The sequence below is a fragment of the Lissotriton helveticus genome, chromosome 1_1 (assembly GCF_964261635.1).
Source record: "Lissotriton helveticus chromosome 1_1, aLisHel1.1, whole genome shotgun sequence".
Lineage (NCBI taxonomy): Eukaryota > Metazoa > Chordata > Amphibia > Caudata > Salamandridae > Lissotriton > Lissotriton helveticus.
In genome coordinates, this window is record NC_136057.1 from 1031557176 (window position 1) to 1031570130 (window position 12955).

At 50.3% G+C, this 12955-nt stretch overlaps 1 protein-coding gene across 3 annotated transcripts in view; it reads left to right on the forward strand.

Moving 5' to 3' along the window:
• TNPO3 (transportin 3) overlaps positions 1 to 12955 on the forward strand; it is a 1288661-nt gene that overhangs the window by 732982 nt on the left and 542724 nt on the right. For all 3 annotated transcript variants that reach the window (XM_078677788.1, XM_078677785.1, XM_078677786.1), the window contains exon 12: positions 3717 to 3908. In XM_078677788.1, the coding sequence (XP_078533914.1) occupies positions 3717 to 3908 (192 nt within the window). The remainder of the gene's footprint in view (positions 1 to 3716; positions 3909 to 12955) is intronic.

Consider the following 12955-nt stretch of genomic DNA (forward strand, 5'->3'; position numbering starts at 1 on the left):
TCCACCAGGGCTCTGGTGGAAGGGAGATCTTGCTTCCCTTCGAGGGTTCACTCCTTTCTTCCCTGACGGGGGCTTGGAGGCGCCCCGCCTAAGGAGATCCGGTGCCTCAACACCTTCTGCACCGGCACCTCCCGGCCCTGCGTGACCCGGCATGTATTTCCCTCCACTCCTCTGCCTCCAGTCCGCTTTTACGGGCTGCTTTTCCCTCCCTGCCGCCACTGTTGACTCCGCCGTCACGGTAGGCCCGCTGGTTGGATTCTTGAGGGCGAAACATGTTCGCCTCGACCAGTGCTGCCCTGCGGGCCCTTAGCACCTTATGTGTGTTGGCTAGGGCCACTTCTTGTTTGTGGGACTCGGCTGAGTCTTTGGGGTCCGCAGCTTCCCAAGAGACTGTTAAGGTGAATTTACGGGATCATGCGTTGGATGGCCGGGAGCTAGCAGCGTTTATTCTCCGCTCCGCTCTGCACATCTCAGAGGTGCTGGGCCGGGCCATGGCCTCCTCAGTCGCCCTCCGTTGCCATGAAAATATTCAGGAGGGGCTGATTGATCTTCCGTTCGATGGAAGCCTGTTATTCCATGCCCCGGCTGACTCCACCATCCAAAGATTCTTGGCAGGGCTCTGCCCTCCTCCTCCTCCTCTGCCTTATCCTCCTCAGTGACTGCTAGTTGAGCTAGTTCTGGACCTTTCTTTGGGCCAGTTGCCCTTGCTGTGAGATGTGTTTTATGATCTCTCAAGTCCTCCTTGCTGGGACTGTGGCTTTGTTGGCTGCTGGGCGGCCCTTTGTTGACTGTATGTTTTCTGCTTGAGTTATCTGCGCAGAATTGGCCCTAAGATAAGGCCTTCTGTTTTTCTCTTGAGCTGCTTGACAACCCCGTTTTTTTTTACTGTGGTTCTTTTGTTTTTTCCCCTGCTGTGGAAGTTCCTTCCAAAGAGGGTTTCCATGTCTTGGGACTTACCTTACCTTAGGTGGGGTAGTGGTAGCTATTATATAGCTTGCACTCTGCTAGGGAGTTCTTGTAGCCTCGGGGCATCTACTCTCCATGGTGTTTCTGTATGTTGCTGATGCTTCTTAAGGCCGTGGGCGCGGACCCCTCGTGGTTGTGTTTGGGCATTTCATCGCCTTCAGCCTCCTGTCCTGGAGGCTGGGATGGTTTTGTGTTTCTCCCTTTGTCAGCCGTGGCCTGCCCGGTCTTCCTGGGGCCCCAGGCTGTTATTCCTGCTGCGGGCACCGCTCTGTCTGGTCGGTTACCTTCCATCTATGATGGGCTCGCCTTCCTTTCCCTTGTTTCCTTGGGCCGTCTAGGCTTTTCTTCTTCATCTTCCTTGCCCTGGAATTGGATGCCTTTGGTTCCTCTGCTGAGGGTGAACGGGCTTCTTCTGAATTCTAGTAAACTCTCTTCTTCCCACATCCCTCTTGGGGTGTGTGGTGTTCTGCTTGTGGGGGTCCCCCCCCCACATCTTCCCTGGGAGGATGGTGCTCTTCGCCATGTCCATGGGGCTAGTCCCCTGTGGGCCTTTCTGTTGTGTCCAGGCTGGTGGGGTCCTTCCACAGACCCTCCTTCCCCGTGGGTATGGCTAGGGTATGTCTTCTACGTTAAGGAATCTGCGGCTAGTAGTCTCTATCAGATGTACGAGTTACTTACCTTCGGTAACGATGTATCTGGTAGAAACTATTCTAGCCACAGATTACTTCACGGCCGGCCCTTCCTCCCAGTTCTGTGAGGACCTTTGGTACCCGCCTCCCGGTGTGGGGCTGTGTGTCCTGTGAGTGCCTTCTTTTGCTCTTGACGGGTGGCTCAGTCTTGTTGCGGTTCCTTCCTCCTCTTTGGTACTTGGAGGATGGGGTTACGGTGCTCCTGTGCCCCGCTGCTCTGGCTACTCTAGGTTTGGGGGGGTTTGCCTTCAATGTCTATCCTTCCCTCCCCTCCCTTCCTCTTGCTGCTGGGGGTCCAGGCCCCTCTGCTAACCTCTGAATAAGGGACATCTGACCATGTCTTGCCCTTGTTCCTTGGGAGGTAGTTGCCCTCTATGTTGGGATGGCTTGGAGGTTTGTTGTTCCTGTCTGCCTTGGGACTGTCTCCCCTTCGCTCTTTCTGAACGCGGGTGGTAGGCCTGCTACATGTCATGACTTTTATGCAAGTTCCTTGTCTATGGGGGGTGGGGGAGGCTATTCATGTACTGGCAGGGTGGCTGCTCAGGGCCCTGCTCTGTTATTTCTTCTTCATCTGCCTTTGGACACTGCAGTGTTGTACTGTTCCTTATGGTGTCGCTTGTCTCCATTCCCCCTTTTTTTCTACTCTTTCGCACACTGTTCCCATGCTCCTACAGTTTTTTGTCTGGTGGCTCCGCATTGTGGTGCGGATAAGTTCTCTGAAGAAAACTGGCCTAGGCACGCCGGGGTCGGGCTTATGTGACCTCTCTGACGTCACGTACGCGGACGACGCCTGGGCGGTGTCGCGTGATGCCGCCCCACCACGCAGGGATGCTGTGGCAAAAAGTTTCAAGATCCAGTCTCACGCCTGAGGATAATTATACATCATGGAATCTGCGGCTAGAATCGTCTCTACCAGATACATCGTTACCAAACGTAAGTAATTCGTACTTCAGGTTGGGCTTCTTGCCTTTGCCTCCCTTTGGGTGGCTTTATGCCTATGCGGGGTGACGTCATCTCTTCACTCCGACTCACGAGGCTACATTCTGTTTCGTGGCTCTGCTCTACCCATCCTTGTGATTGGACGGTATGCTCATATGCAATGTGTCCTTTACAACCCTTACCCTGGGTTGTCCGATGTGAGCCTAAATTCTCCTCCCCCCCCATCCTTCCCTTCTATCTTCTTCAACCGCTTGAGGTCTCTTGCCTCCCCTGCACTCTAGCGGTTGCAGTCTGACAATGCTGCATTCGGTAGGTCCCTTATTCGGATCTGAAGTCTCTTTTTGTTTGACTCCTTATGGTAGTTTGTCCTTACTCCTGGGTTCTGGACTGCTCATCCTACATTGTCATATATTGTGGTTGCAGCCTTTCTGCTGGCTGCTGTGATGGTTTACCGAGGAGCTATGGCTCAATGGCAAGTCTTGTACCTCTGGTGGCACAGGTTCACACAGGTCAAGGGTTCGAATCCTGCCTATGCTTTGCATCTTCTTCTGCCTCCGGGGAAGGTTTTTGACTTAAACAATTGTGGGGGTCCCTCCCAGAGTGGTGCTCTTTTCGATTCCATCCCTCAGTTTACAATATACTGTGCCTGGCACTGTCTTTCTATGGTGATGTTTTACACCATACCTTGTTTTTTCTTTTTGTGCACACTGTTCCCATATTTTCACAGTTTTTGGTGGTGGCTTTGCGTTCTGATGCGGAAAAGTCTTCTGACGTAAACTGATGTCGGCGTGCCAAGGCTGGGCATATATGGCTCAGCTGACGTCACGTCCATGGACGACGTCAGGGCAGAGCTGACCTCTATTGCGCTATAGGTGCCCATTATGACAACCACTATTAATCATGCATCCTGTCCCGAAGTTAGTAATTTGGAGTATTTCCCTTTTTACTTAGTTTTTTTTTTTTGCATACCAAGTTGTCATTAAGGAGCATTCAAGAAATGTATTCTTTCCTAGAGTGCCCTTTTGTATGTGTTGTATATGCCAGTTATTTACATATGCAAATATTCTTTTCAGTTTTGCTCTTTAAGTCAATAACCTTTCATTCTTGTGCCTGTCTCCTCAGATCCAGTGCTTGGTTATTTGATGAAAGGCCTCTGCCAGAAACCGCTGGCTTCCGCATCTGCCAAAGCCATTCACAACATCTGTTCTGTATGCAGAGACCATATGGCACAGCACTTTAATGGCCTTCTGGAGATAGCCAGGTCGCTTGACTCATTCATGCTTTCCCCTGATGCTGCTGTTGGGCTTTTAAAAGGTAATATCAATATGCCTTGACAAAAAGAGATTGTGCTTATAAATTGTATGTGTTAAACCTATACAACCACAACTGCAGTTTAGACCGATGATCCACAGTGCTGCTTCAAGGCTCTTTAATTTCACTGTGATCATTCATCCGGTCTCTTCCGTGAGTTGAATATATATAGAAAGTGGTTAATGGTATTTCAGTGCATATATATTCTGGTTGGTGAGGGTGGGTCCAACTTAACCCCTGTATGTGTTTGGTATTTTTGTGGATGTGGAGGTGAAATACGTTGAAGAAAAGTATTCCGTTTCTTGAGTATCCAGCTAAAAACTAATCTAAATCATGCACGTTCGTCTGCCAGAACACATTTAGTGTTTCAAAAACTAAAATCAGCCCCAGATGCTAATAGAGCATGAGGTTTTAGAATTGCCAAAAAAGGCAGTATGGGGCAGGATTTAATTAAAGAAGCCTTTAATCAAATTGTGTTTTCTTTTTGGAATAATGCTGAAGCTCCAATGTCAGTTTCAGACTGAATAGACAGAGGAATCCCCATTACTCTGCAAGCTTCAGACTTATCATGCCCTGTACAAAATGTTTGCTCTGTTTAGTTGCGAAATTTCCAGGAGAAATTAAACAAATGAGATGCAAGAGGTAATAAAGTTTGGATTTGGAGATAATTTTGGGACATCCATTTAACTGTTGAAGATCACTTCCACTTCAAGGTTTTAAGTTTCGCCATGACATGTGCACCAAAGTTAAGCTGTGAATCTATAGAAGCAGTCCACCTCTGAAGTGTTCAAATCTACTGGTCCCTAGACAATTGAACAATAAAAACACAGCAGACTAGGCCCAGACTACAAGGATGCCAACAAACACTGTTCGTAGCATGTGTGGCTGTAGATACACGTACTGTGCATACTCCCGACATCTATTGTTGTGGTCTGGAGGGCACAACTTGTTATTGTTCGAAGCAGTAGATGCATAGTATTTTTTTGTTGTTTTTTTTTTACTTGTGAGTTAGGACGTGTATTGACTGTGCTCCCTGAATCAGCATCTTGACCCCCGCTCTTTCGGACCAACTCAGTCATATCCTCCACTCCCATCACTGAGAACTTATTCACCGAAGGTCGTCCCTTTCTGCTCTCTCAGCGCACTTTAAAGTCTCTTATCGAAGACCAGAGCTCCATGCATCTTCATTGTCTACTCCGCAGAATCAAGAAGCCTTACGGATGACTGAACAGGCACCCTTCAAGAAATGTCCTTAGTGCCACACCAAGTATATCTGAAACAACCTCAACAAAGTCTTTAAATTATATTTCTCTGTCCATGACAATGCCACCTGCACCTTCTGTTTGTTTTTTTGTTGTAAGAGGATACTTTGCCAACAGACAGACAAGCTGGGACCACATCAGGATGAGGCAGTTCACTTAAGACACATGAGATGTCTGGTGCAGCCAACCTCTTCAGAGCCAAAGAGTACACCCTGTCCAATGGTCATAGACTCCAGGTCATCCATTCGGAAGAAAAGCGAAGAATGTGTTCCATCAACTTAGGTCTATCCCAATCCTCACAAAGTCAACCCCAAGATCCACGAGTGTGGTCAATTTCGAAGTTCACAAACCTTGCCATAAGTTGCATGCTTAGGCAGAGCAAGGGGGTGGGTATCAAGACATCAGAGGCAAGATGGGATCCAGGCAAGATCTTCAAATCCCCTCTGTAGGCAAGTGCCCCTTTTTGCTTGGTTGCACCCCACTTTGTCTGATGTTGATGCTCTTTGACTAAGTGTGTGCTGGGTTCCTGCCAACCAGATACCCAGGGCCTGTGTTCTTCCCTAAAACTGTACTTTGTACCCCCAAATTGGCTCTTCTCTGGCCACATGCAAGTCCCTTGCAAAAGATACATACGGTAACGAGGGCCCTGTGACCAGAGAAGGCCTCTAAGGGCTGCATCACTTATTGTGACACCCTTAATGGTACTGTACCATAACACACACTGCCATTGTAGGCTGGGTGTTTTCCTGCAGAGAAATTGAAAAGTCAACATGGCACACATCCCTGTGTTCCATGCCTACAACCCACTGCCATGGTATAGGTAAGATACCCCTCTAGATGGGTGCACTTCACCACTGGTGAGGGTACAGTGCATTAGCACTGTACCCCTACAGTGTCTTATGTCAATTCTTAGACATTGTAAGTGCTGTAACAGCCATGAAGAGTATATGGTCTGGGAGTTTGTCATTAAGAACTCCACAGCACCATAATCGCTTTACTGAACCATGGGAAGTTTGCTACCCAACTTCTCAGCACATTAAACCCACACTGATGATAGTTTGGGATTTAATGCAAAATGCACTCTGAGGGCATCTCAGATATGCCCCATGAAAAACGACCTAAGCCTAGTGTCCTGGCTGAGTGACTGCTCACCAGCTTCCACCACCAGACATGTTTCTGAACCCCTGGGTCGAGAGCCTGCCGCTCTTTGGGTCCAGAAACAATGCACATCCTGGGACAAGGAGCCAATCCTCCTTTTCCTCCAGGATGGGCAGGGTCCACGAAAGGGAAGCTTCAGAGGCTTACCGCCTTTGTGAGCTGACCCAGCCATTTGCTTCTCCCAGGAACTGGCCCCCCACTGGTTATGACCCCCACTTTAGGGTGGGCGAATCGGCAAGAAAACCAAGATAGGAGGAGAGGTGTGTACACCTTTGCCAACCCCACCCAACAGGTAGTGGAGGCAAGGCAAAGCACAACTCAGTCCCTGCCATCTTGAAGATGGGGGAAACCCAACCAGCCGGATTGAGGCTTATTCCCCCCTCCCACCGGAGGGTGGCATAATTGGGGGAGTACCCACCCGAAGGAAGGGACCAATCGGTTCCAACCTGAACCTAACTGAGATGCCGCCAAATATAGCATTTAGTGGCAACCCCGAATCTTGCCTCCTCAGACAAGCAAGTAGAAGAGAGGAAAGACCGAAGAGCCGTGCAAAAAAAAAAAAAAGAGGACACATACTGACTTTGCCCGAGTCCTACCGGCCTGTCCTGACGTCGACCTGCTCCAGCGAAACTCTGGCGTGTCCAGCAGCCCCCCACAACCCAGAGGACCTGGCCTGCCTTCCCTAACAGGAGACTGCCTCCCTTGAGCACTTGATTTGTTCGCCAACGCTCTGGTTCCAGCCGGATCCACAAGTCTGCACCACTCTACACCTGATGCCCACGGTCCAAGTTAGAGTGGCACAACACCCAGAAGAGGTCTCCCCGGTGAACCTGACCTGGGATCTAGTGACCCCTGACCTGCCTAAAGCTGCAAGTTGATGCTTGCAGCCACTGTCTGGAGTATACCCCTGCCAGGAGCTGGTAAGGGAACCAGACTCCTAAAGATACCCCTACAAGCGACACCCTACGGCCTTGGGGGGCTCCACCGACGGTGTCCAGGCATCCCCTAGCATCCCAACTTATCTCTCCAGCCAGTGGTCACCTCCAGAAACTTTGTGCCTGAGCCTGCAGTGTTTGTTGTGACTGTAGAATCCCCATTAAAAGCAACAGGGCACCCAAAGCCGAACCAGCACCCTACACTGGCCGCCCTGTGAACCTTGTGTGCTAACTCGGACTGCCCCTTTGCACTGAGCTTAACCCTTGGAGCTTTGCTCTCTCAACCTTGTGGCCTGCCCGTGAGCAGCCACCAACGGGGACCCCCCCATCCCCCATTGCATAACATTGGGCCTCAGCACTCTTCCACCGGCCGCCTTAGTGCCGTGGAGGGTTCTCTTGCTCTAACCCCAGAACCACCAAGACCACTTCTTTCGACCAAATTCAGCCGTGCCAAAGACAGGAGCAGGTCTACTACCAGCAAGGCAGTAGAGGGTACATGCTGGGCAACTTCTAGGGCAACAGCTCCAACAAGGTCAGACTAAGGCACATCTGCTAAGGGAGCAGTCTCCTAACACTGATCCCCCTGAACACTTACCACGTTGGGAGAGACTACAGGGCTTCTCATTGGTCAGCCATCACCTCAGGCCAGTGGGTTCCATCAATTCCCAGTTGTGCTTATTGCCTCAAACTGAAACCTACCATCCCACCATGCACACACTCAATCAGCCCCAAACATCTTTGCCCACTACAGGAGGAGATGCAGGCACTCCTTTCCAACGAAGCCATAGAGCCAATGCCCTGGGAAAATTGGGGCGGAGTTTGTACTCCCTTTAATTCTCATTCCCAACAAGGATGGCTACTTTAAACCTATCCTCAGGCCTCTTCACGGATACATCTTGACCTGAAGGGTGCATACTTTCATATACCCATTCACCCAACTCACTGGCACTACTTCTGCCTCATGGTATTTGGCCAGTGCTACCAATTCAAAGTGTTGCCCTTTGGAATCACCGCAGCCCCAAGGGTCCTCACCAAGTGCCTAGCGGTGGTAACTGATTCAGTTTCAGCCTTTCCTAGAGTCTGTCCTAAATACATTCATCACCAAGGCCTACCCCAGCGACCAAAATACCCCAAGATATTTCACTATTTGCAAAAAAAACTTAAAATCGGCACTTCTGTAAAAATCTTATTCTTGTAGAAAAGTCCCCTCAAAATTAGGTTTTTTTTGTATGTATGAAACACCTGTGAGGCATGTTGGTCCGGTGTTGTGGAGTTCCTTGTGTGCATGAGTGAGGAGCTTGAAGGTGATCCTCTTGTTGACGGGAAGCCAGTGCAGATCTCAGGTGGGGTGTTATGTGGCTATGGCGAGAGATATCAAGGACTAGGCGTGCGGAGGCGTTCTGTATGTGTTGCAGTCGTTTCAGCAGTTTGGTCGGGATTCCCTTGTAGAGAGCGTTTCCGTAGTCCAGCCTGCTGCTGAGGGCCTGGGTGACCGTTCTTCTTGTGTCGGTGGGGATCCACCTGTAGATGTTTCGGAGCATGCGCAGGGTGTTGAAACAGGAGAATGAGATGGCGTTGACTTGCTTGGTCATGGAGAGTGTTGTGTCTAGGATGAATCCCAGGTTGCGAGTGTGGTCAGTGGATGTTGGTGCTGCGCCCAAGGCAGTCGGCCACCAGGAGTCGTCCCAGGCTGAGGGGGTGGAGCTGAGGATGAGGACCTCCGTCTTGTCAGAGTTCAGTTTCAGACTGCTGCTTTTCATCCATTCGGCGACTGCTTTCATTCCTTCGTGGAGGTTGGTTTTAGCAGTGTGAGGGTCTTTAGTGAGGGAGAAGATTAGCTGTGTCATCAGCATAGATGTTGAGGTTGTGCAGTCTGGCGACGCAGGCGACCGGGACCATGTAGATGTTAAGCAGGGTCGGGCTGAGGGATGATCCTTGGGGTACACCACAGATGATCTTGGAGGCTTCGGATCGGAAGTGGGGGGAGGCGGACACTGTGTTCTATCGGAGAGGAAGGAGGAGGTCCAGTGCTTTGCTGCGGACTCTTGCGTCGTGGAGGTGAGTGCGTAGGGTGCAGTGGCAGAGCGTGTCGAAAGCGGCTGAGAGTTCCAGGAGGATGAGGGCCGCGGTCTCACCGTTGTCCAGCAGGGCCCTGATGTCATCGTTGGTGGCGATGAGGGCCGTTTGGTGGGGGCATGGGTCTGACGGGGTGCCGGAGTGGATGGTGCTCAAGATTTTTATGGTGGTGTTGATGTTGGTTCATATGAGCAGGGGGTCGCTGTGGGTGGTGGCCGTGGGGTCCGGGGTGACAATGGCTGCCTCGGTGGACTGGTTGTCGAAGCTGTCGTGGATGTCTGCGATCCTGCGGTGGAAGAAAGAGGCAAGGGAGTTGTACAGGTCTTGCGATAGTGGGATGTCTTTGTTGGAGCTGGGGTTGGAGAGTACCTTCACAATGTTGAAGAGCTCTTTGCTGTTGTGTACGTTGTTTTCGAGACGGTCTTTTTGGCGGATCTGATGAGGTGATGATGTTGGCAAAGGGCGTTCTTGTGGGCTGCTTTGTTCTTAGGTGTCTGTTCGTGGCGCCATTTCTTCTCCAATTTTCGTCAGTTTTGTTTGGAGGTCTGGAGGCCCGCGGCGAACCAGCTGACGTTCCTGTTGGTGCGTCTGTTGGAGGGATTTTTGACCGCACGAGGGTGTTGGCTCTGGGCGAGCGTGGTGATTAGTTGGTCTTCGGTCACCTTGCTCCAGCAGCGGCGGGGGATCTGTTGGGTGCGCTGGTGGGTTTCCGGAAGGTGAAGTGAATGCAGTGATGGTAGGTCCAGTGAGGTTCGGAGGTGTGCTTGACAGAGGCGTGGGAGCTTGCGGAAAAGATGGGACCCAGCGGGTGGCCGGCGGAGTGGGTGGGCGTTGTCACGAGCTGTCTGAGCCCGAGGTTGTCGATCAGGGTGGTGGAGTTGGTGTTGCTGTTTTTGAGGTGCAAGTTCAGGTCTCCTAGGAGGATGTAGTCCGTGGAGGCGAGGACGTGCTGACTAAGTCGGCGATGGAGTCGCTGAACAGTGGATGTGGTCCCGGGGGTCTTTAGATCAGAGTTCCTCGGAGGGTTGTGTTGGGATCGGTGTGGATCTGGAAGTGCAGGTGTTCGGCGGAGTTGAGGGTGTCGTCTGAGTTGGTGGAGACCTTGAGGGTGGACTTGTGGACGATTCCTCTTCCAACTCCATTGGTGCGGTCTTTGTGGGTGATCGGGATGGCTATGGCGATGTCTGGTGCCGAGCAGTCATTCAACCAGGTCTCTGTCTAGAAGGCGACGTCCGGGGAGGATGTGTCGAGCGGATCCCAGAGTTCGACGGCTTGTTTGCTCACGGAGCTGGTATTCAGAAGTATGCAACGGAGGTGATTTAGTCCTGTCCTGGTGAGCGGATTGGCGCCTCTGGTGCTGGTGAAGCTGCAGTTCCGGCTGGAGAAGGGTTCTTGGGTGCGCTTTGTAAGCAGGTGTGTTCTTGTCCTGTGTTGAAAGTGTGTGGAGGGTGCTGGCGGCGTATCGGAATCTGGCGTCGTGGTGTTCGCAGGGGCCAGGGGTTCTGGCGCTGGGCACGGTCCAGGTGCGGACGGGCTTGCCTAAGGCGCGGCCGCCATATGTGGGATGTAGGAGCAGCTAGGAGGCGAGAACGGGAGGCGGGACCGCAGGGAAGCAGCGGTGGGAGACTACTGGGGTACAGAAGGCAAGAGGGGGAAAAAGGCAGCAGATTGCAGCAGAAAACAAGTACAGGAGAACAGAGGCAACCAATTTAAAACTGAGGCAGTAAAAAACGGCAGCAAGTCACAAAACGGGAGCACGCAAACACAGGCAGGGATAGGGCGGAAGCAAACTCACAGAAGCGGCAGCAGCAGCGGGCCCAGAGTCGCGGACACACAGGCGGTGCTGTGCCGTGTGGGGAGCGGCCTAACCTGCAAGCAGGGTCAAGGGTTATATCAGAAACTCAACTAGAGCGAAACATTACATAGTTAACTAAATCTCACTTTCACTACAAAACCATTGTTGTCCACAACAGACAATGTAAAATTACAAATAAACGAAAAAGAAACAAACTAGGAAGAGAACGAAATGGAAAAATTACAGTGGTACAGTAGAATGCATTACCTCTGCCAGTAATACACAGTGCAGATCACCTTACATTGCTGGGAGGTGCATGGGGATTTACAAAATTGAGCCTGTCAAGTGGGTCGCTAGAAACAAGTACATATTCAGTTTCCCTCTCAGGGTGGTCAGTTGGTACTCCGATTCCTCTCTTCTGTCTCCCAGTAATATAGGTAGGGGATCTAGGGGCAAGTGTAGATTATTAATATATTGTTCGAGGCATGTGGGCTGCTGAATTCATATCTGTGCATAGATCGCCGCCTAGTGTTGGGTCCGGATGATTGCACATTGTTGTCCTGGAAGAGACTTCGAAGTATCACGAGATGGTGGCTCCTCCTCTGGACTACAGTGCTCATGGGCATCCTCTCCATCCTCAGATTGTTTTTTTCCGCCATTGGGTTCGGATGTACTTTCTTTACTCAAGTTCGGAAACTTTTCTAAAGTGTAGATTAGTAATATATTTTATTATGGTCATTACCTCAGACCAGTAGGTCTGAATAACGTCACATCCCTACCGCATGTAAGTTTTTGTACCTTTTTCAGGATTATTTCTCCAGCAATCCGGAAAGGAGTCTAACATTGCTCCCAAACGGGCCAGAGTTAAATACCATCACATACTTTTATAGCTATTTTCCTTGTATTGTGTGCAAATAGATGGTTTTACACCTTCTGTCCGAGATTAACCCAAGAGTTATCCCCCATTTCCTCACCCAATTTAGTCTCCCTCTTGACAGAACAGGGGGGTTTAGTAGTGGTTGGCGAAGTTATCATTGATTGATCACTTTTCTTCTCTCATGTACAGTCATTAGGGATTACATTGTTGTTAAATTTCGTACTGCGACCTGTCTGTAGTTCCCCGATGTAAGCCAGTGGACCAGTTTCACATATCTGAAGAGGTCACTTCAGAGTTGGCTATTACTTAATCATTGTGTCAATTGGGATAACCATTCCTTTTACAAACGTGTCTTTTAAAGTGGCTGTGGAGTGTGAGAACCAGGAGCGAAAGGCCCTGTCTAATGTTCCTGGAGGGAAGTCGGGGTTATTTAATATGGACATTACCGGTGATGGGTATGTAGTAACACCCCCTCCTCGGGCAGTGGCATTCTTGTGTATCTATGTCATCTGGGTAGTGTTCAGTATTGTCTCATGATCTTGCATTGGGAGGTGAAGCCATGAAAGGACATGTAGAGGTTTGGCAAAGAAGGTCCCCTCTGGCTGGTACCCATAGTTTTTGGACAAACCGGCATTCAGAGCCATCCATGGGTGCAAATGTGCAGCACATGGTATCTCTGTGAGGGAAGACCAAACCCCCTTTGAATGTTACCCGGTATAAAACCTTTTTTTTTATATATGTGACTGGATTTGCCCTTTTAAGTGAAAGCCAACAACTTTTCCTGAACAGTACAGAGCAATCCCGTAGGGAACAGTAGTGGCAGAGTGTGCACTGCATACAAGAGCCTAGGTATAAGGTTCATTTTGATGCATTTATCCTTCCAAACCAAGATATTTTCATTCTCCCCATATATGAAAATCTTTCAAGGGAACCATATCAAGGGGTTA